This window comes from Phragmites australis, chromosome 13, assembly GCF_958298935.1.
Source record: "Phragmites australis chromosome 13, lpPhrAust1.1, whole genome shotgun sequence".
In the NCBI taxonomy this organism is placed as follows: domain Eukaryota; kingdom Viridiplantae; phylum Streptophyta; class Magnoliopsida; order Poales; family Poaceae; genus Phragmites; species Phragmites australis.
In genome coordinates, this window is record NC_084933.1 from 26196371 (window position 1) to 26223195 (window position 26825).

Sequence of the window (26825 nt, forward strand, 5' to 3'; positions counted from 1 at the left end):
CTTAAATTATTTTCAGTCCTAGTTTATATGATAAAAAAATGAGTTTATTTGTAATATTTTATTTACATGAAATGATAAAAATACATATAAATAAAGCATTACAAAGGAACTTACTTTTTCATCATATAAACTAGAGCTGAAAATAATTTTAAAAATTATTCCATCACATAACAAGAATATTAGTGAATTTTTCTAGATTTTTGAAAATTTATTTGAGACACTAAAAATTATTATAAAAGTAATCTTTTTTTAAGAATTTTAGTTTTAAATATACAAAGGATTTTTTGGTGAATCTAATTAAAATGGATTGCACATAGATTATGAAACACGTAAAAAAAGTTTTAACATTTTTAGAGTAACAGAAATCCATCGTCTTGAAAAAGAGAAAAAACTAAATTCAAACGCAATGCTGTTACTGTTCATACGCGGTACTGTTCACAATCGGGGTAAGATGCGCTGCAAATGTCAGCTCATTTCCAGCACTGATATACCGAATACTGTGCTACAGTGATATTTTCGAAACACTGTGTGCTGAATATGGTATTTTCGATGTACAGTATATCGAAAGTCAATTTTTGGTAAACGAGGTGCCGAATACGAATGCTAAAATTATAAATACGATAATATATTATCTATTTTGATAAATACAGTCGTGTATATTGTTTAATTTTGTATTTTGGCCAATTTTCGCGACTACACCGTGCTAGCAGTAAAGAACCCGCTTGCTGCAAAGTCTTCCTTCGTCCAACGACGCGTGTCCTACACTGTATCCGACACACTGACTAGATCAATACTGGCACGCATGTGTCCGAGACAACACTAGCACGCATGTGTAGGTTCCAGCATTTAGAGTTCCAGAAGGAAACGTCAACAGTGTAGATAAGTTGGTGCATTGACGAGAATATCATTTTATAAAAGAAATTTTGTTACTTTCTGTGTTTCAACATTTCTTTTCACTGTTTTTATCACCAAAAAAATTTCTAATACCATTACCTCCAAGATAGGATTTTTTTCCTTTCCCTTCACAAATCCAAAAACTATTAAAAATAAAAGAAAATAAAAAGAACAAGAACAAAAAGAGAAATTAAAAATAAAAGAAATATGGTTAGAGATGATCTAAAATAGCTGTGAAGTCAAATCAACTAAGCATACTTTAGGTTAGTATCAAGCGTAGTACTAGTATCGGGGAACACTACAGAGTACCGCTATATAAAAAACCTCGCGATTCGAAGTCGAAACTATTTCACAAAAATGGGTGAACAATCCGCTCACCAACAGCATGAGGAACACAATGTATACCAGAGCAGGCAGTGAAGTTCGCCAGCAACGTATGAAGTATCATGCACCTTTGTTCAGAAGGAAATGGCTGTAAGAAAAAAGATTCGGATACGGACTTGATGGTCTGAAGACATCAAACACGGACGTTCTTGCCTTCGTACAGTACACAAAAATCCTATGCACCACGCTGTCGGTATTCAGTTCTGCAGACTAACGAGATTCACCTGCCAACAATGCAATTCCCTCGTCAAGAAATTTACGGAACTGAAAACGCTACTACTGATGAATCGAAGATGCCCTCATCAAGGATAAAAATTGCTGAACTGCAACTCATTCTTTAGCATGCAGATTACAATGAACCAACATGCACTCGCACGTAGAAAACTAGAAATTCAATTTTTGAAAACGAGACTGTCACATGCAAACTGTCTACAGCACTTGCATAAGTTTGTGAGAAGTTGAAACCATGCAATGCTATCACATTTGGGCAAGAAACGGTAACTTCAAAAATGTGGCCGAGGAATGGAACAAGAAACGTGTGGCAACTTAAACTGATAGTATTGTCTACAGGTTACAAGAGCCAACTATTGAAATACTTACCTTACTTAAAAGACCTAGAAGCATGAATTAACAGCACTGCATGGTACTTCCCAGTTCAATGCCATGCGACTTGATAATCCTAGCAGCTCCCAAAAGAATATCTTGTTCTGCAGATAGCCACTCATCTTTTCTCTGTAAGGTATACAAAATATTTGCGTTAAAAATCAAATAAGATAAGGACCATTCAAAACTTGCTGTGGGGTAGCAGTGGGTAACAAACTAGAATTATTTTATGCCCATGGCGTTCGATTGCGATGATAGCCAACTGGGACAAGTCATATACTCCCTCTGAGGCAAAATAAGCGTCAATCTAGAACGTGTAATTCAACTATTTAAACTTCAACCAGAACTATCTTTATGAGGACATATGAAAGTGATCTGAGTATATTTGCCTACAAATACTTTCATAATATTATTGCCTTACATGACTTGTGAGTTGTGACACTTGTGACTGGAGGGGGTAACAGACTTTCCCATTGGTAATGAGACTCTTAGGCCACTAGGAGTAAATAGTTACAGCAGCATGACTCTGGAATAAATCAAACATACCATGTTTTTGAGGTTGCATCCAACTGTGAGCTCTGCATATGAACTTTCCAATCTTGAGAGATAGCAATAAGGAGCATCACTTTCAAAGGACACATTCGGATTGGACCTTAACATAACCTTTATCTCCTCTGATATAGAAGGGGCTTTCTCAATATCCTCAATTCTTATAGGAATCTTTGTCACACTAGCTCGCCAAGTAGCTCGTGATCTGTTCACTATCATCTGCAAATTATTTAAAGAATGTCATATCATGCTACAAGGTATGTCCCTTGCTAAGCCTATAAAAGAACAGTAAGAGATAGAACAGAAGAAATCCTGACAGCATCATTCTTGAAATACAGTATAACTGAAATTTTTCTAGAATTTTTAATTAACTAATCAACCAAAGCATTTGACACAATATTTCTTTTTCCACCAAACTTCCTATAGAAAAGATCTTTCCAAAGGTTTCAAAGGACATAAATCATCCAAAATTCCTATGCTTTCATGCATTCCAACCGAGACTAGAAATGTCAAGTTTGTTTCTGAAAAAATCCTATAATTTAAAATTAAATTAGGAAAATTATAAGAGTGAGCTTTAGCAGTTAAATAAAAAGTGATTCGTTAACTGTGGCTGGAACAGCAAATCACTAACCATGCTGATTGAATAGATGCATATGCTGGAGTAAACGTGTGCACATTCAGGTCTTGTTTGTGGTCTTATAGTGATTGTTGTATTGAATAAAGACATCCATGGTGCTAATAACCCAATTAGAGGAAGTCCACCTTCCTTTGTTGTGTGATATCATACAATCTACGGCACTCAGCAAAATCAGGATAGGAAAATGAAGGCGTATAAAGATGGCATTGAAGGTATGTATTACTACATGTTTCATAAGCCGCCATGTAGGTAGAGTACTAACTTGTGTATGTCAGTATGTGCGCTGACGGGGGGCAGGGTGCATGCACATGTGTTTGTGAAATTTAACAAATATACAGTAACAGAAGCAATTATGATACCTGACTGGAGAACAGAGAGTTGGGTACTATGACAGGGAGCTTTTCTGGATTGATCAATGAAGTAGAAGTGAGTCCTATTTCAACCACCTTGCCTTCTATTGGCCCCGCCTACAATGTAAAACGCTAATCATTACTGCAAGTCTGTAACTATAAAATAAAGAGAAAATCTAAAAAATAAAAGATAAGCATGGCCAGTCAAAATTGTCTGCAAACACAAAAGGACAGGAATGATGTTTCTTGAATTTTCCCATCTTAACTACTGAAAGTGGATAAGAGACTTAGAGCCGCATATCAGAACTACACGTGCTGAAAGCACAGATACCATGAGAAGCATTAACAGAACTAGCAACATAGGAAAAGAATATGCTATTCCGAAAATATACTATGCTCATAACTGTTTGAACAGTTCCCCACATCTATTTACTGTCTTCTTCTTAAAAGACCCTCAATAACCATCAGTAGTTATCCCTTTGCTCCAGACATCTTTTCAAAATTTCAGTTTAGCTGCTTCATTAACTGTGCTTTAACTCTGTAACTGTAAGAACTGATTTACTTATGATCACGCTCCAAGAAAAAATATGTTTGTTTAACACGAACACATCATAGCACTGAGAGTGATGGCTTATCCTGCATGTGAAATATGATTCACTCCACAACTAATACTGCTTCTTTTACAATACATTTTTTTACTCCAACTATTGCATATGTAATTTGCTTCAGAACCTCTTGGCACTTACGACATAAAATATTATGTTACTGTTATCATATCATGAAACAGCAGATGAATATTTTATTCATACTGTCCCCAAGTCCATGGCACTTAGAACTTAACAGTATGTTTCATGAATCTATGGTTTCAGCAGAAGAGGCTTGAAACAATAATCAGATAAATGAGAAGGCACCTTTATGTAGTCATTGACTGAGAATGGCTTAGAAAATTGCAAGGAGAACCCACTGAGAATGTTACCAAGGACGTCTCTAGCAGCAAAAGCAGTAGCGACACCTAAAATATAGGCAGCAGAAGAAAATTTCAGTACTGATAAAAAAATCATCTACTCTAGTAACAAATATCAGGAATCGTTATACTGAGCAGCAATCGTGCATATAGTATTTACTTGCAGGCTGCTGAACAAAAACCTTCCAAACCACTTTTTTTGGATTTTGCCTGTATAGCTATACAGAAATAAATGCTAATGTTTCCTTTTGCAATAACTAAATAAGATAGTGCGGTACAGAAGAGAAACAAAAGGGACATCTGCTTAAAGATTTATCCGAGTATTCTTTTGGAAACAAAAAAAGGACAGCACAGATACAATATTTTCCCAATAATAATGTTAACATATCGAGCTATTTCATTACATGTCTTCCAAGGCAAAAGGAGCTAGCACAAACTATACAATACAATTGTTTACTGTTACTAAATCTTGATTAATGAACGTAGATAATGAGTGTTGAATGAAATATCATCTCATATACTGTTAATTATGAAAGTTAGTACAATTACCTCCTACACCACCAACAGTTAATATCGATTGAACAGCTACACCACAAGCTTCAGCAAGACCCGTTACTCCTAGTCCAATCAGTCCCAACGAAGAGACCTTGTCGAATACTGATATCTTGTCACGGTCAACACTTGAGGCATCTGATCTCATCATAGCTTTAGTAATGAAGTTGGTTTTCCACCTATGAAGGAACCATACAAAAGAGAGAACAAATGCACCCCTCCATGCCTGCGGAAGATAAGTTGATATGCTTGGTGCAGTAAGTGTGGCCCTAAGGAATAGAAACCACCACACATATGAGCATCCCGAATACAACATAATATCAGAAGAAAATGTCACTTTTTGATCAGGCCATAATTACTAACACAATTGTAAAGAAAAATGATTTTGTGCTCCTGCATTATAAATAAGTATGTATTAACAAGGTAAAAGGGCATCCTACATTGTGATTTAACTTTCAAAATATTGAAGAAACATTGATAATTTGAAGTGCTTATTCTAATAAGTAGTAGATGCATATCTCAAGTTTCTTCAGAAAAAAGAACAAGATGACTGCAGCAATACTGCAACCACTGTAAGTTTTCCTAACTTAACAACCAGTTAGATCTAAGATGCAATTCTCCTTTAGTTAAAATTCCTACCAGAAGAGAAAAGGATAAATTTCTCCCAGAAAGTTGAATAGAAACTTACATCTCTGAAAATGCCATGAATGTGATCAGATATTTCGCGGGATCCTCTAATGCACACCAGAGGCTGGTTTGATATGAAACATCATTCTTGGTTGAGGTACCCAAAAGTGCTGCTATAGGACTTTGTGATGCATACTTGTGAAGCCTCCTTAGAATGATAGGCATGATAAACCATGCCATCATTGTACCAAATAGTGTCCCGCCAAGTGGAACAACAACCTTCTCAAGATTTGGATATGTATCAAACAACTGTTGGACATGAGGTGTAATTGCATCATACAGCTCCTTAACTTTCCTGCCTGCATCAGTGGTAGCATCTACAGTAGACTTGTGAGCCTTAACCAAGATCTCGATCCAAGAATCCCCACCACCACCTGCAGTGCCAACCTCAGAGCTTTCTGAAGAAGGAACATTAGAGATTGTACTCTGCGAAGCTTCTGGCTTGATTCCAGTGTCTGAGGAGTACCCACGATGGAAGCTTGAAACGCCTAAGAATCCAAATCCTGGCAATGCACTATATCTGGACTTTGAAGTAATAAACTTTTTAGTGTCCAAACGACATGAAAGGGACATTCTTCTGATCTTTGACACATCATTAACTGTGGAATACCGATCCACTGCCTTAATCTGGTAAACAACAGAGACATCAGGTTTTCTTGAGTGCTTAGCACAGCTGCCGAACCACCTCAAAGAACCAGAAGATACACATGGGCCAACATATGTCTCCATTAGACTCTGACTAGCAGCAGATCGACAAGACCGACGCAAAATTGCTGAAATCCCTGACATTGCGAACTACTTTAATACTAACTTGACATGAAGTCCACAGAAAGAGCTCTGAAAATACCAAGATGCCAAAAGAATTTCTTGTCCTGAAATATGAAAACAATCAATAGGCAAAATCAACATGTCCACATAATCTAAGCACTAAGAAAGCCAGCGTTTTTTTCTCGTAAATATGAAGTTTAGCCCAGCAATTGAGAGATTAATATCAAAACTCCATTAGTTATGACGGCAAACAAAGGATCAACTATATTTTCCTCTCACTTGTGTTTTGCGCTATCCTTATGAGCTTATGTGTACATACATCAGAGCTTGCAGCATATGAAATAACTCTCTGGATACATAAATCCGAAAAATCCTATCACGGGAACTGCAGTTCCATGGAGCCAAAGATGCCTAACTGATAAAATATCGGAGGCAAACTCTCTAGCTACACAGACATCAAGGACAAAATTGAAACCATCAACTAGCGTCAGGAAATAACTATGGTGTCAAATATCTCAACCATAACAACAGATTCCGTGATGGGCATTGTAAGCAATCAAATGATACCAAATGTAAGCAATCAAGGATCACAGTGACAAACCCAAATCACACACACACGAACACACGCGAATTTGGAACTGGTTTTAATTCAGAGGTCAGAGCTATTTTCCTCTGATGAGATTACAACTGAAAAACTGGAATTCTGTTCACCGTCTGAAAAGAAATAACAAGACACTACTTATACCAGCAGTGATTACAGGAATGGAAAATACTAAAACTTAGCTACGATCCGAACAAAACGGGACTACATGCAACCGCATGAATTATTCTTCAGCTAGACTAGTACTTCCGAGATGCTTGGCGCATGATCTCCACCTGAGCACCTTCCACGCCACCTCCTGCTTCAGAGCCTGAAGAAGCGCTCGGCCTGAAGACTCGCTGCATCCAAAGCCACCACTGTCACCACCTGCACATAGAGGATTAAGTCCAACAATCTCCCCCCTAATCCTGACATGTGCTAAGATCTCTGACACCCAACAGGTGCCTCATTGCCTGTAGCTTCCCTGCTGTCAGTGCTTTTGTCAGCACATCTGCCCTTTGTTCTTCGGTATAAATCCAGTGCACTGAGATGTCACCCCTGCAAACATAATCTCGTATGAACTGATACCTCATATCAATGTGTTTGCTTCGGCCATGGAATACAGGATTTTTCATCAAAGCGATTGCTGAATTATTGTCAACATACAGCTTCACACTCCCTTGCTTTTCTCCTGTCAATTCTTCAAGCATTGACTTCAACCACAATGCTTGACAGGCTGCTGCTGCTGCTGCCATAAACTCAGCTTCACAAGATGACAATGCCACAGTTTTCTGCTTCTGAGAAGTCCATGACACTAGGTTGTTGTTTAGATAAAATGCCATCCCTCCTGTGCTCTTCCTGTCATCCAGATCTCCCCCCAAATCATTGTCTGTGTATCCTGTCAGCACCTCTCTTCCTGTCCCTTGGACATACACCAGCCCAAAATCAATGGTACCTTTGAGATACCTAAGCATTTGCTTCACTAGCTTCTGATGCATGACAGTAGGCCTTTCCATATACCTGCTGGCCACTCCAACTGCATATGAAAGATCTGGCCTAGTATGGAGTAGATATCTTAGACAACCAACAACTCTTCTGTACTCTGTGATATCCACAGGTTGACCATCTGAATCTTTGTGTACATGAGCTTTGTGTTCCATGGGGTACTTGGTTTGGTTACAATTTTCCATTCCAAACTGCTTCACTACCTTTCTGGCATAAGCTGATTGCTTGATTGTCACACTGCCTTCCTGCTGTGACACTTCAATCCCAAGATAGAATGAAAGTAACCCCAAATCACTCATTTCAAACTCTGCTGTCATCTGTCCTTTGAATGCAACAATCTCACTTAACTCAGCTCCTGTGACAATGAGATCATCTACATATACACCAACAATGACTGCAGTTCCCCCTTCACCTCTTGTGTACATTGCTTGCTCTTGTGCACACCTTCTGAATCCCAACTTTTTCAGACTCTTGTCAAGTTTAATGTTCCAAGCACGTGGTGCCTGCCTCAAACCATAAAGGGCTTTGCTCAATTTTAACACATGTTGCTCTTTACCTTTAGCTGAATATCCCTCAGGTTGAGCCACATACACCTCTTCCTCCAGATCTCCATTCAGAAAGGCTGTTTTGACATCCAGATGATGCACTTGCCAAGCCCTGTGTGCAGCTACTGCAAGAATTACACGCACTGTATCCATTCTGGCAACAGGTGCAAATACTTCTTCAAAATCTATTCCTTGACGTTGCACATAACCCTTGGCAACCAGTCTGGCTTTGTACTTGATCACTTCTCCCTCTGAGTTCTTCTTCAGTTTATAAACCCACTTCAAACCAATGGGTTTCTGCCCTGCTGGCAAGGTTGTGAGTTCCCAAGTTCCATTTCTTTCTATTGATTCTATTTCATTGTTCATTGCTGCAACCCACTCAGAATGTCCTACTGCTTCTCCAAAGCTTGATGGCTCCTCCATCTCTACCAGGAGTGCTTCACCATCTGGATCAGAATTCTGCTCTTCATCATCTGAATCAAAATTCAGTGCCACCTCTTGTGTTCTCTGATAGACATCTTCCAAACTCCTAAACCGGTGAGGCTTCCCATCTGAATTTCCACTTGCAATTGACCCTGGTGATTGCTGCTCTTGCACTGGACTCATGGTTTCAGCTGTCAGTGGTGTTGAATCCATCTGGATTGCTGGGAAAAATGGAGCACTGGTAGCTGAATCTGCTACGGCTGCTCCCTGCATGCTTCCTGCAGCTGCTACCCCCTCACCGGTACTCCACACAGGTGGATTTGTCATAGCTCCAATTCCTTCTTCTTCATGGAACTCTGCTGATCCCCACACGTCTGCACCACCATTCCACTGCCATGGTACATTCTCTTCAAATATTACATCACGACTTACAATGACTTTGCCCCGGCGAGGATCGAGCAGACGATATGCCTTGCATCCTTCCTCGACGCCGAGATACACCATCTGCTGACTCCGATCGTCGAGCTTCTTCAGGTGTGGAGTCGCCACCTTCGCATGTGCCAAACAACCGAACACACGCAGGTGTCCCAAGTGAGGCTTCTTCCCTGTCCATGCTTCAAATGGAGTGCGCTCCCCCATTGCCTTCGTCGGCAAACGGTTCAATAAGTAAACCGCGTGCCGCACTGCCTCGCCCCAGAGCTTGCCTGGAACGTTCATGCTCTTCAACATGGATCGTGCCATCTCAACCACGGTCCTGTTTCTGCGCTCGACAACGCCATTTTGCTGTGGTGTGTAGGGCGCCGTGAGGTGTCGCTGGATCCCCGCCTCCTTGCACACTTCCGCGAACGTTGCACTCAGGAACTCGCCGCCGCGATCAGACCGCAGCGTCTTGATGCGCCGCCCACAAGAGTTCTCCACCAATGCCTTGTACTTCACAAACTCCGCACAAGCCTGATCCTTACTCTTCAACACATACACGTGCATCCATCTTGAGTAATCATCAACGAGTAACATGAAGTACCTATTACCAGCGCTTGTCGACGGGGTGATCGGCCCACAGAGGTCGACATGTATCAGCTCGAGCGGCTCCTCCGCCCTGTGTAGCGCCTTCTGCGGGAATGCTCCACGCGTCTGTTTTCCCACCAAGCATCCGTGGCATAACTGATCCGGATGCGAGATCAGCGGCACACCTGCCGCCATGTGCTTGTCGACGAGGAGTTTCAGTGCCTTGAAGTTGACATGGCCAAGGCGACCGTGCCATAGCCATGCCGGATCCTCCATCTTCGTGAGCAGACAAGCAGGACTCGCCCGTGTCAGCTCAATATAGTACAACCTATTTGATGATCGCTGCACCTTCACGATCAACCGCCTCGTCGATTTCTCAATCACCTCGAGCTCGCCTCCATCCAGCACCACACGGTAACCAATCTCGGTCAGCTGTCCAAGACTGATGAGATTGCTACACAAACGCGGAATGTAATACACATCTCGGAGAGCCCACTGGTCCCCATTCTTGCAATCAAACAGAATTGAGCCCTTTCCCATAATCTGCACAGTGGAACCATCACCGAACCTGACCTTGCCGGTGATTGCTTCATCCAGCTCCTGGAATTTCTCCCGATCGCCGGACATGTGGTTGCTGGCGCCGTTGTCAAGGTACCACGTGCTCCCGGCGGTCGTGCCTCTTCCTGCCAGGTACAGCTCGGGGAAAACTTTCTCCTCCGTCAAGAACACAGCCTCCTGCTGCGCTCCTTGCACCTGCTCGAGCGGAGTCAGCTCCTCCGACACCGCGAGCAGAAGCGCTTGTTCCACATCATCCGTGCGGGCATGGTGTGCCTCTTCTCCCTTCTTCAGCTCCTTGCATTGGCTAGCGTAGTGGCCGTAGTTTCGACAGTTGAAGCACTGGATGTGACTTTTGTCACGCGTGCCACCGCCTGCCGCTTCCTTCCCCGTCGAGTTTCCGCGCCCACTGCGCCCACCGCGCCCACGGCCTGTGCCGCGGCCGCGCCCTCGGCCACGAGTACTCGCGTCCGGCGACTTGCCCTTGCCAGAGCCCTCGCCGAGCGCTTTCTTCTGGCGCGCCTCCCACTCCGCCTGAGTGAGGAGGAGCTGCCCGTCTGCAGTCGCGCCCCCTGTGGGACGACGCGTTCGCTCCTCGAACGCCTTGAGTCGGCCCACCGCCTCCTCGAACGCCAGGGTGGAGAGGTCGAAGAACTGCTCGATGCCGGCGATGACGGTGATGAAACGCTCAGGAACTGTGTCGAACAGCTTCTTCACGAGCGCAGCATCGTCAAGAGTACCGCCCAGGCTACTGTACCTGACCGACATGGCCGACAGTCTCCCGACGTACTGATCCACCGACTCGTCCTCCTTCATGCGCATGTTGTCGAAGTCGCTCTTCAACGTCTGTAGTCGCGCATCTCTAACACGATCGGCGCCGACGAACCTCGTCTTGAGGCAGTCCCAAATCTCCTTCGCCGTGATCTTGTTTGCCACCTGCATGAGAAGATCTTCCGGCAGGCACTGGATCAGATGCGATTTTGCCTTCTTGTCTTTCCTGACATCAACGGCCGCCCCGGCCGCCGGCTCGATCGCCTCCCAGACCTCCTGGTCCTCCATCATTGCCTTGACTCGGATCTTCCAGCTGGTGTAGTTCGTCGCGGTGAGCTGCGGATACACATACCGCTCGCCGCCGCCGCCGCGGGAACCTTCTCCGCCGGTTACGATGGACATCGAGTTGAACCGGGGAAACTTGGGCATGCACTAACCTGAGCTCTGAGCACCAAATGTAAGCAATCAAATGATACCAAATGTAAGCAATCAAGGATCACAGTGACAAACCCAAATCACACACACACGAACACACGCGAATTTGGAACTGGTTTTAATTCAGAGGTCAGAGCTATTTTCCTCTGATGAGATTACAACTGAAAAACTGGAATTCTGTTCACCGTCTGAAAAGAAATAACAAGACACTACTTATACCAGCAGTGATTACAGGAATGGAAAATACTAAAACTTAGCTACGATCCGAACAAAACGGGACTACATGCAACCGCATGAATTATTCTTCAGCTAGACTAGTACTTCCGAGATGCTTGGCGCATGATCTCCACCTGAGCACCTTCCACGCCACCTCCTGCTTCAGAGCCTGAAGAAGCGCTCGGCCTGAAGACTCGCTGCATCCAAAGCCACCACTGTCACCACCTGCACATAGAGGATTAAGTCCAACAGGCATCCTAAAACTGGATTCAAATTTCTAAAGACAAAACACAAACACTACATTGCACAGCAACCAAGCTAGTGTCCTTGTGAGGCAACTAGAACCCAAGTGCCTCGAAACAAAAACGCAGAACCCAAGTGCCACTGCTGAGTAGCCCTAGTCCCTAGCGCCCCCAAAAATCCTAATCACGACAACTGGGACTCACAGGCAGAACCCAAATTAGGTTAAACAATTAGGGGCACTGCAGAATTTTCGGAAAATAAACTGCACCTGCGCTGTAGTTGGGTACCTAAGTACCTATGATGTCAACTAATTCGAAGAGCCCAACTTAATCACGTATGCGTGGATTGGATAGTCGCGCAACACAACACACAAACCCACACCAACTGAATGGAGCGAGGAGAATGAAATATTTGGGTTGATCGAGAACTAGACCAGCTCGTAGAACAAGGACGGATTCCATCCAAGCGAGCAAATGATTACTTACCAGCAAACGAAGAAACCGCACTCAACTCCGGACGGATCACCACTCCACTGGACAGAGAGAGAAGCGGCGTGTGGCGGAAGCGGTGGACTTGGGGGGGGGGGGGGGGCGGGTGGAGGATCCGGCAGAGAGAGGGAGCGACCAGCGCGGCGGGCCAGTCGATGACCTCGGCCACGTCTTAACACGCCGCCGCTGCCCCCTCCTACAAGGCTACGCGTTCGGCGCCGCAAAGAGCCCAAAAGCGCAGTTGCTTCGGTGCGGTTGCCCGGTCTGGCGGTTCCGTGATGCGCTCGGCGTGGAGGCGTGGTCTGTGAGGGCCCTTCCAGATAGGAATACGTTTAGCCTAATTACAGTACAGGTATCATGAATATAAATGAGACGTTATATAAGATTTCTGGTTGATGTGTTAAAGTAATAAAAAGAGAGAGAAGATTTTAGTATCTTACAAAAGATACAGCTCTGACACGATATCATAGATATTATTCTAATCCAATAAGCAGACAGGAAGGAAGGTATTTATTAGGTGGGTCAGCTGTAGAAATAGTGTACTGTATGAGAAGTGTTTACCGTTATATCAACATGATATGACAATATAAGAAACCGTGCTATAGCTTTAGTATTAGAAGTAATCTTATCCGTTTGAAAAAAACAGAGGGACTGGGATGCGGATCTCATCCTCTATTCCCCGTGGGGAATTCTTTTTTAAAGGACGAGAATGAGGAGATTTTATCCATTATAGAGATATAAATGGTAGAAATTATATTTCCGTCCAATATAGCTAGGACAGGTACGGGAAGCATTCTCTGTTCCTATTTTTCCTTAGGGACCTGTTTTAGTCCAACATTGACAACTCAGGAGTGCACGACCGACCTAAGCTAGAGCCAGGTGTGTGGACCAGCCTAGGTGGATGTGTGCGTGGGAGCCTGGTAGGGTGGCTCGGATATGAGTGATGCAGCTTAGCGACTAGGTAGACTAACGGATACAAGAGAGACTGAGGTGGACGGCTGGCTCTTCAATTGTTAGCAGGGACAGGTTCTTCGTCAGGTCTCTATTCCCCATACGATGATAGAGATAAGGAGAAAATAGTGCTCACAAGCGAGAGTAAGAATGGATATTGAAGAATTTTCCTTCGTGACAGGTAATTCACAGTTGACATCCTTAAGGCGACGCTCACGCTTGCTCTATCTTGGGCCTGGATCAGTAGCAGAATTAGGGGCTGTGACCGCACGTCGTCTCGCCTTTGACACTGGGTCTCCATCAATTTGTTATCTATCTGTTAGAACTGTTTAAGAACGTGGTGATGTGGTTCATGCTGAAGCAGGGAGAATAGATCATGCTTTGGATCCTTTTCACGCCGAACTCATTGCGTGTGTGAAAGGAGTCGGAGCGGCGATGGAACGTGGAATGGGCCACATTGTGGTTGAATCGGATGCTCTGCTGATCGAAGAAGCAATAACAAGCTCGGCATACGATCTATCTTCGGTGTTTAGATGTCTCATGCTCCGCGTAACAGAGCGAACAAGTATCATTTTGAGGCCAGTGTCGCTTGGTCAGGTCCCCTGCGGTGAGGGCTTTGCCGTGAAGGACTACCCAAGCAAAGAATTCGCATCGTGGTTATGTCCAGGCTTTCCATAGATGAGCTGTGTGGAATTTTGTGTATGATCCAAGGAACTGACACTCGTAAGCTGATTTGGCTGAGTAGTCCCCATTAGGAGTCCATTTCCAAGTAATTTGGTCCTTAGCATCAGTCTAATTGATGTCACTGATAGTATTGAAGAGGATGACAAACTCATCAATCAAGGTCTCATTGTTCAGGTCCTACAGGTTTCGAATCCAATTGAAGTTTGTAGTTCCTTTTTAACCGTGCGCTTCTTGAATTTGGCCACTCTGTAGAATTCAGGTGCAAGGTCTATTCATTATAAGTACGCCATTTTTAAAATGTACGGTGAAAGATGGTAATAGCTAGTAGTGGAGAAAGAGCACTCCGAATGAGAAAACAGGGGACTGAACTTCTCTAACTTCAGCATTGTTGCCAACCTCTGAATTTAGTTTCAGGCTGTTCACAAAAGTAATATTCTCTACATCTTGTACACAGAATGTAGCTCCTAGCCATAAGAACAAGGGGCTGAACGCTCGACGTCTCCACAAAGACGTGGACATGATAAAAAAAGGTCCAAAAAAACCATGGCGGGACCTCGAGGAGCCGATCCGCCCGGGCTCAAATCCAGATGGTGTCATCTTTTCGTGACGCGTTCCAGACCACCTCAGTGGCACACTGGCACCGGTGGGGGCTATGTGGCCCGCTAAGCTAAAAAAGAAAAATAGTAAAATAAAAGAACGTTTTCATGTACGAACTGTGCCTCCCCATACCACACAAATGCTTAACAACATACGCTCCCCGTACAACCAAATAATAGTATGTGTGCTCCAGCACTCACAACCAAATGAAATTCCTGCTGGCTCCCGACTCCCCGACTTGCAGTATCGGCAATCGAATCAACAAAGCGACAAAAAGCAAAAATCTCGGAACGGAGCTGTGCTGGGCTGCTGGCTCGATGCTGCCGTCGAAATCAAATGCTCCGGCTGATTCGCGCGAGCTCCTTCTCCAGCTCCTCCAGGCCACCAACCTCCTCCAGCTCCTGCAAAATCAGATCACAGCCACACGCGTGCTGAGACGTCAGCGCAAGCGAGAAGCAGAGTGTGCTTTGTCCTTTGCAGATCACATGAGATCGCAGGCGAGGAGAAGGCATATCGATAGGCACCACTCACTCACCTTTGGTCCCAGGAACAGCCCATACGGCACGCTCTCATACTTGTCCATGTGGTGTATCTGCTTGCGACATCGCCGAGGAGCCCAGCCACACACACACAAAAGGGCAGTAAAAAATCTCAGTTCAAGTCGATACTGGCTAGTGGCAACTAGACGGTACTCAAGTTACGAGATACTCCTCGGCGACAGTAAATGGTCGGCGTGAGGTCGCTAGCTAGTTTCGTCGCCGTCGTACCTTGTGAGCGGCAGCCACTCGCCGGAAGTAGGGCACGTTGGCGATGGGGCCGACCGGGAAGCGGCGGTGGACCAAGCCATCGTGGACGAACATGTAGGCCATGCCGAACAACGTAATCCCGAGGCCCTGTGGGAGGCAGACACGTGGCGGGTGAGATGCCGGTAGGATTCATGGCTGACGCCACCGTCCTGCAGCTGACAGGTGGGTCCGACCGGCTAGACAGGTACAGAGAGAGAGAGAGAGTGGGTTTGGCTAGTCAGTGGCTTACGGCGCCGAAGCAGAGGCCGGGAACGAGGCCGCGGTGGAAGAAGCCGTAGGCGAGTAGGCAGATGGCCGGCACGGCGTTGATAATGGCGAACACGTCGTTGAGCTCGAAGGGGCCCTCGCGCGGCCGGTGGTGCGACTCGTGCATGTTCCACAGGGAGGCGTGCCACAGCGCCCGGTGCGCCCACCGAGCCCAGAACTCCATCCCGACCTGTATGTACACCGCGCGCACCGCAAAATTAGCTGATTTCCTTTTCAAAAGACGTTAACAGCAAGAGAGTTTTCGAAGCGAGTGCCGCGTACCGCCGCGCCGACGGAGAGCGCAAACGTGCCGAGCATCTCGGTCACCGGCACCTCGCCGCCCTGCAGCAGTTCATGGACGAGTAAATTTCCAGCATCGTTCAACCATTCACACACTTGCGGCTACGTCTTCGCCACTTACTAGCAATAGTAGCAATGAGAAAAACAGGAAAGGGGCAAGCAAAAGTTGACGTTACACTACCTCCATTTGCCAGCTGAAGCGGTAGTACACGGCGGCGACAGCCATGGAGGTGACCCCGAGGCTGGACATGACGGCGGCCACCAGGTACGTCCGCCTCTCGGACTGCTTCTGCTCCTTCCTCTCCGCGATGCGCCGCGCCGCCGTGGCCCTCGCCTCTTCCTCCAGCGCCGGCGTAGGCACCGGCACAGGCACCGGAGCCGTCGGGCGCTCCGTGTCCTGCGGCACGAAGCACGTGACGGTCTCGAGCCCGCGGCGGCGCGGGGTCCTGCTGGTGAGTGGCGAGAACAGCACCGCCCGCCCGCCCAGGGTAGTCACACTGCGGCGCGAAGCGGCCGCGAGCAGCGGGTTCTTGGCGGCGAAGCTGGTCATAGCAGCGCCGGAGAGACCGGCGGCCATGGCTCGGCTGGCGTTCTTTGTGACGAGCGCCTCCCGTGAGTGCACTTTCTGGGGATGTTATAGATGGACAGGAACCGAGCGGGAGCCGGGAGAGCGTGACCGCGCCGGGGGTGGGGGGGGGGGGGGCGGGGCGGGGCAAGCTCCTTAAGACCTCGAGTCGCCGAGAGGCTCGCTTTGCAACGCGTGTCAGGAGGAAGCAGCGGAGGGATTGGACTGCGCTTCTCACTGGTTCGGAAGGGTCCAAGTCATGGAGAGGCTGAGATCTGTTGCTTGCCGGCCGATTTTGATCGAACGGCCCGAATTGCTTAAGCATGAAATTTGCTGTGGTATGACTAACAATGTTGATTAGAGGAGTTGAATTGCTGTCTTATATTTTTTTTTAAATTAATGGTCTTCTTTTATTATGGTTATCCAATGTCTAAATAAAGCGAAAATAAAACTAGAGAGAAATAAGTTGCTATAAAAATTTCTAAGGAAGAATACAATTCTCGTAGATGTATATAAACTCTAGGTTTTATTGATACTTATTCTATAATTCATTGTTATAAAAGATAGTAACTTAAAGGAAGAAATCTTTGATCTAACAAAAGAATCATTAGAAGAAAAAATTCTCCAAGTTAATGATTTAAAGGCAAGGAAATTCAAGACTCATTTGTATATATTTGTATGTAAATTTTATGCTTCTAGCAACAAAAAATAATAATTTTTCAATGTAAGAAAATTTTAGCTTATCAACCAAAACAAAAATCATAACTAAAAAGAAAAAATCGTAACAAAGCAAGGGGGTAAAAAAACAAAAACTGGAAGATGATGAATACACGCATAAAAGGAAATATACACTTAATTTATTTAAAGGTTATCTCTCTTTTTGGTAAATTACAAGTATTTTTCTTATAAAAAAACTTTCAACTATTACAAAAGTTAAGTTCTCCTCTCTCGTTTCCTCTAAAACCCTAACGTACAAATTCAAGTGGTTGGCTTAACTCTCTTACACAACCCTACCCCTCTATTTATGGGTCTAAGAAGGCAACTAAGTCTTTAAGTTCTTAAATACCCATCTCTTTCAATGATCTCCTATTTACCATCGGAGTATTTTGGTTTATTTTTTCTCTGTCCATCGAACGGACGTGGCTTTCTTATGACTTACCTTCACCTCGATGTAAGCTTCGTTATGATATCACGCGCACTCTATTTGTCTACGATTTTGAGGCTAAACTGCAAAAATACCTTGCATGCTTCTCAAAGTGTGACTCACTGTCACTTACTTAAGCCTAAAACAAGTATTCCGATATTGATGCGTGTACTCCGTCTTGCGGTCTTGATTACCGGTAAGTCTCTCCCGCTCCTGATTTCTCAAACCGTATTGTCACTTTCACCGCATCTCTTTCACTTGACTTTGTTAACATGCCATCTTCATTTAACTTTACACGCTTTGCTTGACTTACACATGCACAACTAAGATCACCCTTAACTCTGCCTAACCTCCTCGATCGTCTAGCACTAAGTATCCTGCTTAGCCCCGATATGCGACGAGATGATCTGCACAACACTAGATAATAAAACACATATCTCCAACTTCTTCTCCAGTTAGTAGAAATCAAAATCTTTGCTAAAAGAGACATCTAAAAAAGAAACATGAACGTCAAATATTCCGGTGTTTAATCCTCTCTGGAAATATTTGTTTGATGTGCCTATCATTTTATCACCGGACCATCCGGCGTGTGTATCTCCACCAGATAAACCTCTCCGCAAGAAATAGTCTGTCGTATTCTTCGGTGTTCACACCCTCCATCACTGGATCATTCGGCGTATAGTATTCACCCCAGACAAGTTCTGTAAACTCTCTGGACAAATTAGTTTGGCGTGTACTGCTGTCCAACGCCGAACCATCTGGCGCGCACTTCAACTTTTGCTTCTGAGTTGAAATGCTCTGAGTAGCGCCGGATCATTCGGCACTTTCAAATATTTGGTACCGAATCATCTGGTGTGTGTATTTTTTTCTGAATTTAGAGAAAAATATCAACTATATTTTATTTGCAACTTTATTAATCACGATCATAATTACAACACATATACATAATTATATAATCTCACAAATCAACCAACTAAAATAACAACTCGATCACTTTTCGTACATAAACCAAAACACATTTTAATTTGATTTCTCAACTGTCTATTTTATGACGCAGCAGTTTTGTGTGACCTATCGCACGTCGGCAGGAGTTGATTTGTAGCAAACTTCGGCGATCCAGTTAGCCAACGCAAGTGACCTCTTCCCCCGTTACGATAAGTCGTGTTGTCACACGAATCAAACACTACATAAATTAGCATCTGCGCGCACATAGGTCAATATTTTAGCGGTTCAGTACTCTTCTCACTCGCGTCCTGTGACTCGTCAGGATGATTTACCAGTGCAGAGCACTAACAGTCCAACACCACAGTACAAACGCGAGGCCAGGCCTGCAGGATCCGGCCGGTTTGTACGTGTGCAGCGGCAGCACCGGTGAGTTGTTCTGCGGCCGAAGGCAGCAACACGTTCTTGCCTTCCCCGCCCTTCTCTGCTTGTCCGGGAAGCAGCCCACGAGGCCACGAGAACTCATGCCGTTGGGGGCGGGCAATTTGGACCCCAGCCTCGTCAGGTCTTCGCCGCCACGAAATGGAGTCAGAAAAGTGCACCGGGAAACGAAAGAAAGCAGGATAAAAAAAAAAAAAACGCTGCACAGAAGCAGCTCGGTCGGTGCAGAAGGAAGGGTGGTCGTCGTCTGATGGAGATCCTTCCCCTGTTCTTCACTCACTCGCACGGAATGTTCTCTTGCTGTACGCATCAAACATGGCGCGATACGTCGGACGATAGGAAGCTGCGGCTTTGGCGCTATCAGAGTGTGATTGGTTGGGACAAGCATTCACGACCCTGTAAGCCGGGCGGCCCGTTTAGCTGATTTCTCTTGATTATTATAGAATATATATATACAGTACTATCAGAGTATATACTTTGTACTATAATTACCATATAAATAAACTAGATAGACTCATTTATCACTATAAGTATACTTATATACTTATTTTTAAGAGGCTCTAATATAAACTAGATAAAAATTTGAAAAGAACTCTATCAATCTTAATAAATTTTGATAATACCTTACATAAAATATAATACACTTAAAAATGTGCAAACAAACTCAAAAATATACGTATTACTTAGATGATCTTATATACTCATATGCTCCATATACATATTATATATCACATGAGATACTCATATGTTATGAGATATGTACGTGGGGTACCAAATATGTTATATATATACACACATACACAAAATTACACTACTTCAAATGACTGAGTAGAGGGGTATTTATAGCCTCAAATCCGTGCACTAGTCATTAACCCAACGACTCTAAAAAACAGTTAACACCAGATGATCTGGTGAGAACAGTTGTACTAATACCGTATCGTCTGGTGAGTATACTCTCACAAACTAGCCGTTGGAATCTCACTCAAACCTCTGTGAACACCGGACACTTCGATGTATACTTAATCTCCATCACCGGACTATCCGATGAGTTATCCTGAGCCATTTGAGTCTTTTCTTATTCTCTGTGTAAATTACTCCGATGTATGCATTCTGGCACATCACTTCATCACCGGACTATCCGGTGAGTTATCTTCAGCCAACCGAGCCAATACATCTCTCTCTGGAAATAATGTTCCGATGTTACACAACCTTCATCACTAGACCATCCGTTGGATTGAACTTTGTTCTGTTTCTTGGCACTGTTTATTGTCTGTTGTATTGTCAAGTGTTCACTCCATTCACACAGAACTATCCGATGGGTTGAACCTTCGATCTTCAGCGGCTGCATCCTTCTCTGGTAATAATATTTCGGTGCATTCATTCTTCTCAACACCAGACTATCCGGTGGGTTGAGAATTCTCTTCTTTTTTATGAAAATGCTCTGGTGCAACTACCAATAATCACCAGACTATCTCGTGAGGATTAACCTTCATTCTTCAGCACATCATCTTCTCTGAAAGAATTTGCTCCGACGAGCACTCTGCTCAAACACCAAACCTTCTGGTGAGGTTTTTATGCCTCTCTCCACTTTGCCGAATATACTCTGGTGTGTTCAACACCCAGAGCACCGGACTATCCGATGAGGCAAATCTTCTTAAGACTTCTCTAATTTAATCTAACTTTGTCCCGGCTGTGATAGCTTCTTCATGTATTGCATCTATGAAAGCTACTAACATATATTCTTGACAGACATATTAGTCTCATTGACTATATTGTCATTAATAAAAAAATCACAATCATGATTTAATTAGATCATTTTCGCTACACCTACCACTAAATGGTAATTTTACCTTGACGAGACACACAAGTAACAAACCTAGAGTTTGATCCATGATAGGTAAAAGGTACAATCACCTCAAATAACGATCCAAACAAGGCTTGGTTCTCCTACGTGACTTAGTTATTACCTTATGATACGATTGGTTGCTAATATGGATCTTATCTGTTTGAACTGTATATGTAGGATAAGGGGAAGTAAGTTGAGTAGAGTTATATTACTTGAAAAGAAAATTATTTAATTGGTTGTATCTGTCTGAACAAACTGAGCTGAGTTTCTGTTTGGTTGGTCGAATTTGAGACCGCAAGAGTATATGCAATAGTTAAGATTGTAATTGGTTCATCGTATGAAGATGATTTTATGACTGATAAATTGATCCACCTACATGAGCGGCTTACATCTGTCGAGCTAGGTTACAGATGTATATTTATAATCGTTAGACTACAAGCTTAAATAGTACATATGAGTAAGTAAATATTTTTTTTTATGAGATTATATATATGTGTGTGTTGGATTGCTCCTAAAGAGACAACCAATCAATCCCTTAGTGCTCGGAGTAAATGCAAAAAAATTGACACATATAAATTGTTGTATTGTGAATTTGTCTGCGGGCGTAAATTTCCTCGCCTCTATTCTCTCAGAGAAAATGACACTCTAGAAACAAAATAAAAATTTGGATAGTGGGTTATATATTCACGCCAATCAATCGATAATTCAACCGGAGGTAATTTTCTCAATACATCAAAACTTGTCAAGATAGCAGCTTTCTATCGCAAAAGTTTGAAATTTTCTGTACCGTCTATGGACCTACCACATCGAACTTTGTTTTCGTATGATGACTACCTCCGACAAGTTGCAGATACTCCATAGCTGCAGCACGACCTATGGTAGACCCATAAGACACTAATTATTATGTGATCAATCTTGAGGGCTGCTTTGAGAATCCTTTTGCTCTGGAAGAGAACAGATTAATTCCGTTTGGATAGGGGTTTTTTTTCAGTTTTTTCTGAAAAAATCAAAAGCTATTTAAAAGGTTGGTTTTTTTCTCGATTTTTTTTTGTGATTGAGGAAACGGTTGTGATTGAAATAAACTAAAAGCTAAGAAGCAAGTTCTAACTGATTTTTCTAGCTTTTGCGTGTGTTGAAAAGTTAAAAATTCATTATAAAAATCAACAACTAAATTAACAATTATAACTATTTTCTCAACTAGCTAGAAGCTTCGAAGTCAAGTCTGTCCAAACGGGCCCTAAAATCTTTCAACAATCAACATATATGCGCCCTAAAACAAACAATCAACGTATATGCTCAAATTAATAATGGACTCCTGTAGGGTCAGTTGGTTACATTTGCTTCCTATGTTCTCCACATATGCAACACAAGCTACAGGGTGGTGTGACCTGCCAAGCTAGGTCGAGGTACAGTATTTTTTTTAATATTTAAGTGGTGCTATGTGACAAATGATTTCACTTGGATGGCACTGGCAAAATTATTTTTCTCATGTTTTGCAAGACAAACAAATCTACACATGCCCAAATTAGCAAAAACCACTAGCAGCAATCCCTTAATAAGCATGGAACAATTTTTTTTTTCTCCGGACTTATGTTGTTCCTCTTATATTCCTTGCAATCCATTGTTCCAAACAAAACCAATGCTCATTAGAGACAGAGTGAGTCATGTGCTGCCACATGGCCATGATCTATTTCCATTTCCCCTATTGCTTGTTTTAAATAAGATGTGTTTGAAAATACCATGAATCAAAATTTGGATGATAAAGAAGTGCTTGTCTCTTAAGGTAGCTATTGCATTGCCTAATTTCTTTTATTATGACGGCCTTAAATTAAATAATTTTAATTCATTTAAAGGAGTTCCATTGGCATTTCATTTCGCTCTATATCACATATTACATCATATAATCCGGAAAAAACTATCAACTCTAAATATATTTCAGGCCAGCAACATACTGACAAGATCCTTGATATATATAGTATGAGTCCAACCCATAATTCAATTTCCCATATATCTTGTGCTTGGCAGCAACAATTAACAACAGATATTTGAAACACCCTTGCAATACTGCAGGACCAAATAAATACGAACACGTTTAAGTATACACACCGAGCAAAAGCAGAACACAGACCATTCGAACACAATACTGTGATGAAAGCGTGTACATGCACATGCATGCAGTCATACTCCCTTGCGGATTAGCAGTGTCGATATCTATCATTTCTCATGCTCGTCTCCGAAGAGAAATCCAAGCGACGACGGCCCTCCTGGTGCACAGCGTACCCTCGTAGATGGTCGGTCCTAAAACACGAGGTTGGAACATAATCAACATATATATGCAGCTCATGTTATGTCACATCTGAACTCCACACGCAGATGCATGTGTTCGTCTCAGCAGTCAGCATACAGTAGCAACTAGAGTACTGGTAGCACTACTCACAGTGATAAGAAGCCCGGAGTTGTGGCTGGGTTGCCTAGTATGGTAGACGTTGCAAGCAGGTCTCTGCGATACTATCGGGTTTGAGTCTTGTTTCGTTGGAGGAGCAGGATGTGGTTCTCGATCCGCTTCGTCTGCGATCATCTTGTCATCCTTGACGCTGCTGTTGTTATCAGCTGGAGTCTTCTCGGTTTCTTGGTTGGATTTGGCCGGGTGATATGGGGTGATTTCCTCCGGCTCGAAGAGGTAACCGAGCGAGCTCCGGCCACCCCCGTAGCTCCCTCCTCTACTCATCTTCTTCCTCCGGTCCTTTTTCCCGTCTCTCTGTGTGTTTGTGGGGTGTACGACTAGTGCTGCGCTGTGAGTTTGTGTTCTGATCTCTGGTGTGTAAGTTGGTGTATGACTAGAGCGTGATGTGAGTGTCGAGCACACAGGACACATCACACGATCCATTGATGGGTCAACAACCAGATGAACTGATCCTACACGTTGGTTGCTTCTATTGCAGTTTCGCTCTTTAACTTTTGTTTTCTTTTCTTAATGAATTGGCCCGCAGTCTTTCTTTGTGTCCTCGAAAAAAAAAAAGCGGCTCAAACGTAGTTTCGGGGCTGTCAAATTCATCGCAATCTTTCTAAACAAATCCCTTTGATAGACATATTTTCATAAAGCCTTTTCTTTAGGATTTTTTTTTTTTGAGGCCACCCCAAATGCAGTTTGGCTCTGCCGCACTTCGTGATCCGATCCCACAGACGACGTATCCTCCAAAACTTTTTAAAAAAAGCGCTAGCAGATCATACCAAAACTCTGCAGTTTCGCTCGTTTGGTGTATTGTCCTGCAAACAGGGGCTGTTCATGAATAGTGCAGCCAGTTGAAGAACTGAACGTGCGGTTCTTTACGATTCCCATGGTACATAAGCTCACTGTTCATGATTCCCATGGTACACTACACCATAACCTTGAAATCATGAACAGTGAGCTTGTCCCAATCACTAGTTTGCGAATCATAACTAACTAGTAAGTGTATGACAAAAGAAGACTAAAAAAATTAGTTTGACCGATTTTATGCATTTCAATATTTATTTATAAATTTATCAATATTTAACACATTCATTTAATTATAGAAAAAGCAATGTTACTCTCATGTATGCACATAATTTTAACACGTAGACAATAGTAATACAAACTTAACTAAATCTGTTTCATATTTTTTCGAGTTTTAAATATTTTCTTATGCATTTTAGATTATTTCAATCGATGTATTGATATAACCATTATTACTTTCACTATTCTCTGAAATTTTGCAAAAAATATTTATACGTGCACATATGTATACATATACATATGCAAATATGTATATGTATTCATATATACATACATACATATACGTGGGACTATATGAACAATAGATACAGTAAGTTGCTCTAGAACTGCTTCAAATCTTGGCCATTTAATATATGTAATTAGACTACTGTGACGGTATAGCGCCTTCTCGAAAGATCTTGGGCTCTTGGCTCTTGCTTACTCTGCTACTGCTATTAGGCCACTGGTGTTTAAACTCGTTCCTAATTGCCGTCTTTTCGCCAATCGCTAGCAGGTGATGCGTTTATAAACTCATGGTGCGACTGACATTTGGGCCATCTTATGCCATCATGCAATCAGCAGAGTTTAGCCGTGCTTGGAGAATTTGGAGTCCAGATTGTGTAGGCAACTAGTAAGGTCTTATTTGGTAGAATATATAGATGAGGTCTCATTTGTACTTTGCAATTTAGGGCGACCGACATTTGGGGCCGTCTTATGCCATCCTCCAGTCGTTTAGAATTTAACTTAGATAAGAACTTTTAAGCCAAAAGAGAATCATTTCTCCGGAAGAGTCTGGATCAGGAGAAGCTCTACGACCTTACTGTCTCACATCGGTAAAGCGAAGGTATACCGCATACAGCTTGAGGCTGAAGCCTGAAAGTGACCATTGATTTCGGCCCGGCAACAGAAAGATTGGATGTGCGCCAGTGGAGCAATGGTGGTGGTGGGGTGGCTTTAGGCCCGTAGCGCTCTCCGGGCCCGGCCGACCTCTCCAATCACAGCTAAATCTGTTTTTGCCGTGGCCACTGTTCACGGTATCGTTCACGGCAACTACAAATCAGAAGAGTATAGAACTTTATCTGAAAAAACAAATAACAAATCAGAATTCAGAACAAGCTGGCGGGATTGATAACAGAAGTCTCACGTTTCGAAACGACATGCAAACGGGGTACGGTGATGTAGATTTTCTCTAAGAATGGTAAAAGAACATGAAAATGGGTAAATAAGCAATCTGTAAACTGATAATGCGCCAGAAAAAATGGACGGTTGGTTGAAAAATGGTTAAACAAGCAACCTGTAAACCGATAGTGCATTATAAAATTGTATAGCTGTGTTTCGTCCGAACTTAAAAAAGGCATGAAGACAACCCGTTGGCTGGCTTTGTGGCTATCTCAACAAATCAAAATACAGCGGTATCTGTATCAACTAGAGCTGCACAAAAAAGAGCAGAAAGGGGGGCACGTCGTATCTCATGAGATACAGATTCTTCCCTCGAAGACAGGCGTACAAACAGACGTAATGAGACGTGAGTAACAACTAGATTTGTACCTATCACTTCGGAAGGAGGTTATATATCATGCTCTAATATTTATTATAGGTAAATTGCAGTTTTTGTACTCTGTTATCTCTGAGGCGAAGCTCATGTTCTATCATGACTTAGCAGTAGTAACCCATTTGAGTGCAAATACTTTGCAATTTTATATCCTGATGACCAAGAAAACGTTCAGATCATTGCTCAGTCGTATGAAGCATCTTCTCATGGATGCCTAAAGCATCTCCGAAGTCTGACATGCGAAGTTTATTCATAATTCATCATCGCAATGACTAAAAAGTCAAAAGAAAGGTGCAAAAATTTAAAAAATTAAGATTCAACTGATGAGAAGTACTTCTGCGTCGGATCAGAATGAAAATAGAGATGGTTATCAGTCACTGAAATTCAGAAACACGGACCAATCTTTTCTTCATCATATCCATCGAAGATTCGGATTTACTAACGGGAAGAGAAAGAAAGAAGAAAAACGAAAACAACAAAAGCATTAGCAATGCAATGGTAAGAAAGAGGTCATCAGAGACTTAAATACTAAGAATCAGATCGTGGATCATATTGTTGCAGTTATTCTCTCATCATTTGACCC

General features: G+C 43.1%; 3 protein-coding genes and 2 non-coding genes across 5 annotated transcripts; all 5 read right to left on the reverse strand.

Moving 5' to 3' along the window:
* Positions 1-1128: 1128 nt before the first annotated feature.
* LOC133888514 (mechanosensitive ion channel protein 1, mitochondrial-like) lies at positions 1129-12962 on the reverse strand. Its single transcript, XM_062328789.1, has 8 exons — positions 12652-12962; positions 5622-6492; positions 4931-5202; positions 4329-4429; positions 3427-3534; positions 2428-2649; positions 1879-2010; positions 1129-1502 (listed from the first exon to the last, which is right to left on the reverse strand). The coding sequence occupies exons 2-7, from the start codon at positions 6407-6409 to the stop codon at positions 1906-1908; spliced, it is 1596 nt and encodes a 531-aa protein (XP_062184773.1). The 5' UTR covers positions 6410-6492; positions 12652-12962; the 3' UTR covers positions 1129-1502; positions 1879-1905.
* A 2011-nt stretch (positions 12963-14973) lies between these two features.
* LOC133889152 (beta-carotene hydroxylase 2, chloroplastic-like) lies at positions 14974-16942 on the reverse strand. The gene is made up of 6 exons (XM_062329622.1): positions 16420-16942; positions 16221-16280; positions 15922-16128; positions 15654-15779; positions 15422-15478; positions 14974-15287 (listed from the first exon to the last, which is right to left on the reverse strand). The coding sequence occupies exons 1-6, from the start codon at positions 16813-16815 to the stop codon at positions 15219-15221; spliced, it is 915 nt and encodes a 304-aa protein (XP_062185606.1). The 5' UTR covers positions 16816-16942; the 3' UTR covers positions 14974-15218.
* Positions 16943-23166: 6224 nt separating this feature from the next.
* LOC133889254 (protein SPIRAL1-like 4) lies at positions 23167-23975 on the reverse strand. Its single transcript, XM_062329754.1, has 2 exons — positions 23614-23975; positions 23167-23474 (listed from the first exon to the last, which is right to left on the reverse strand). Exons 1-2 carry the CDS (start codon positions 23902-23904, stop codon positions 23391-23393), a joined length of 375 nt encoding a protein of 124 aa, XP_062185738.1. The 5' UTR covers positions 23905-23975; the 3' UTR covers positions 23167-23390.
* Positions 23976-26418: 2443 nt separating this feature from the next.
* Positions 26419-26514, reverse strand: LOC133889867 (small nucleolar RNA R64/Z200 family). The gene has a single exon (XR_009903949.1). It is a non-coding gene; the product is annotated as a small nucleolar RNA R64/Z200 family (small nucleolar RNA).
* A 236-nt stretch (positions 26515-26750) lies between these two features.
* On the reverse strand, positions 26751-26825 carry LOC133889862 (small nucleolar RNA Z199). Its single transcript, XR_009903944.1, has one exon. It is a non-coding gene; the product is annotated as a small nucleolar RNA Z199 (small nucleolar RNA).

What these genes read in the sequence shown, in the direction of transcription:
- LOC133888514 (XM_062328789.1), bottom strand. Translation starts at nt 6,409, where the DNA reads ATGTCAGGGATTTCAGCAATTTTGCGTCGGTCTTGTCGATCTGCTGCT. An exon ending in TTCATGGCATTTTCAGAGAT is followed by an intron (nt 5,203 to 5,621) that starts GTAAGTTTCTAT and finishes TCTATTCCTTAG; the next exon opens with GGCCACACTTACTGCACCAA. An exon ending in ACTCTCTGTTCTCCAGTCAG is followed by an intron (nt 2,650 to 3,426) that starts GTATCATAATTG and finishes AATAATTTGCAG; the next exon opens with ATGATAGTGAACAGATCACG.
- LOC133889152 (XM_062329622.1), bottom strand. Translation starts at nt 16,815, where the DNA reads ATGGCCGCCGGTCTCTCCGGCGCTGCTATGACCAGCTTCGCCGCCAAG. An exon ending in CCGGCCTCTGCTTCGGCGCC is followed by an intron (nt 15,780 to 15,921) that starts GTAAGCCACTGA and finishes TGCCTCCCACAG; the next exon opens with GGCCTCGGGATTACGTTGTT. An exon ending in GGCTGTTCCTGGGACCAAAG is followed by an intron (nt 15,288 to 15,421) that starts GTGAGTGAGTGG and finishes CTGATTTTGCAG; the next exon opens with GAGCTGGAGGAGGTTGGTGG.
- LOC133889254 (XM_062329754.1), bottom strand. Translation starts at nt 23,904, where the DNA reads ATGAGTAGAGGAGGGAGCTACGGGGGTGGCCGGAGCTCGCTCGGTTAC. An exon ending in ACTCCGGGCTTCTTATCACT is followed by an intron (nt 23,475 to 23,613) that starts GTGAGTAGTGCT and finishes CTCGTGTTTTAG; the next exon opens with GACCGACCATCTACGAGGGT.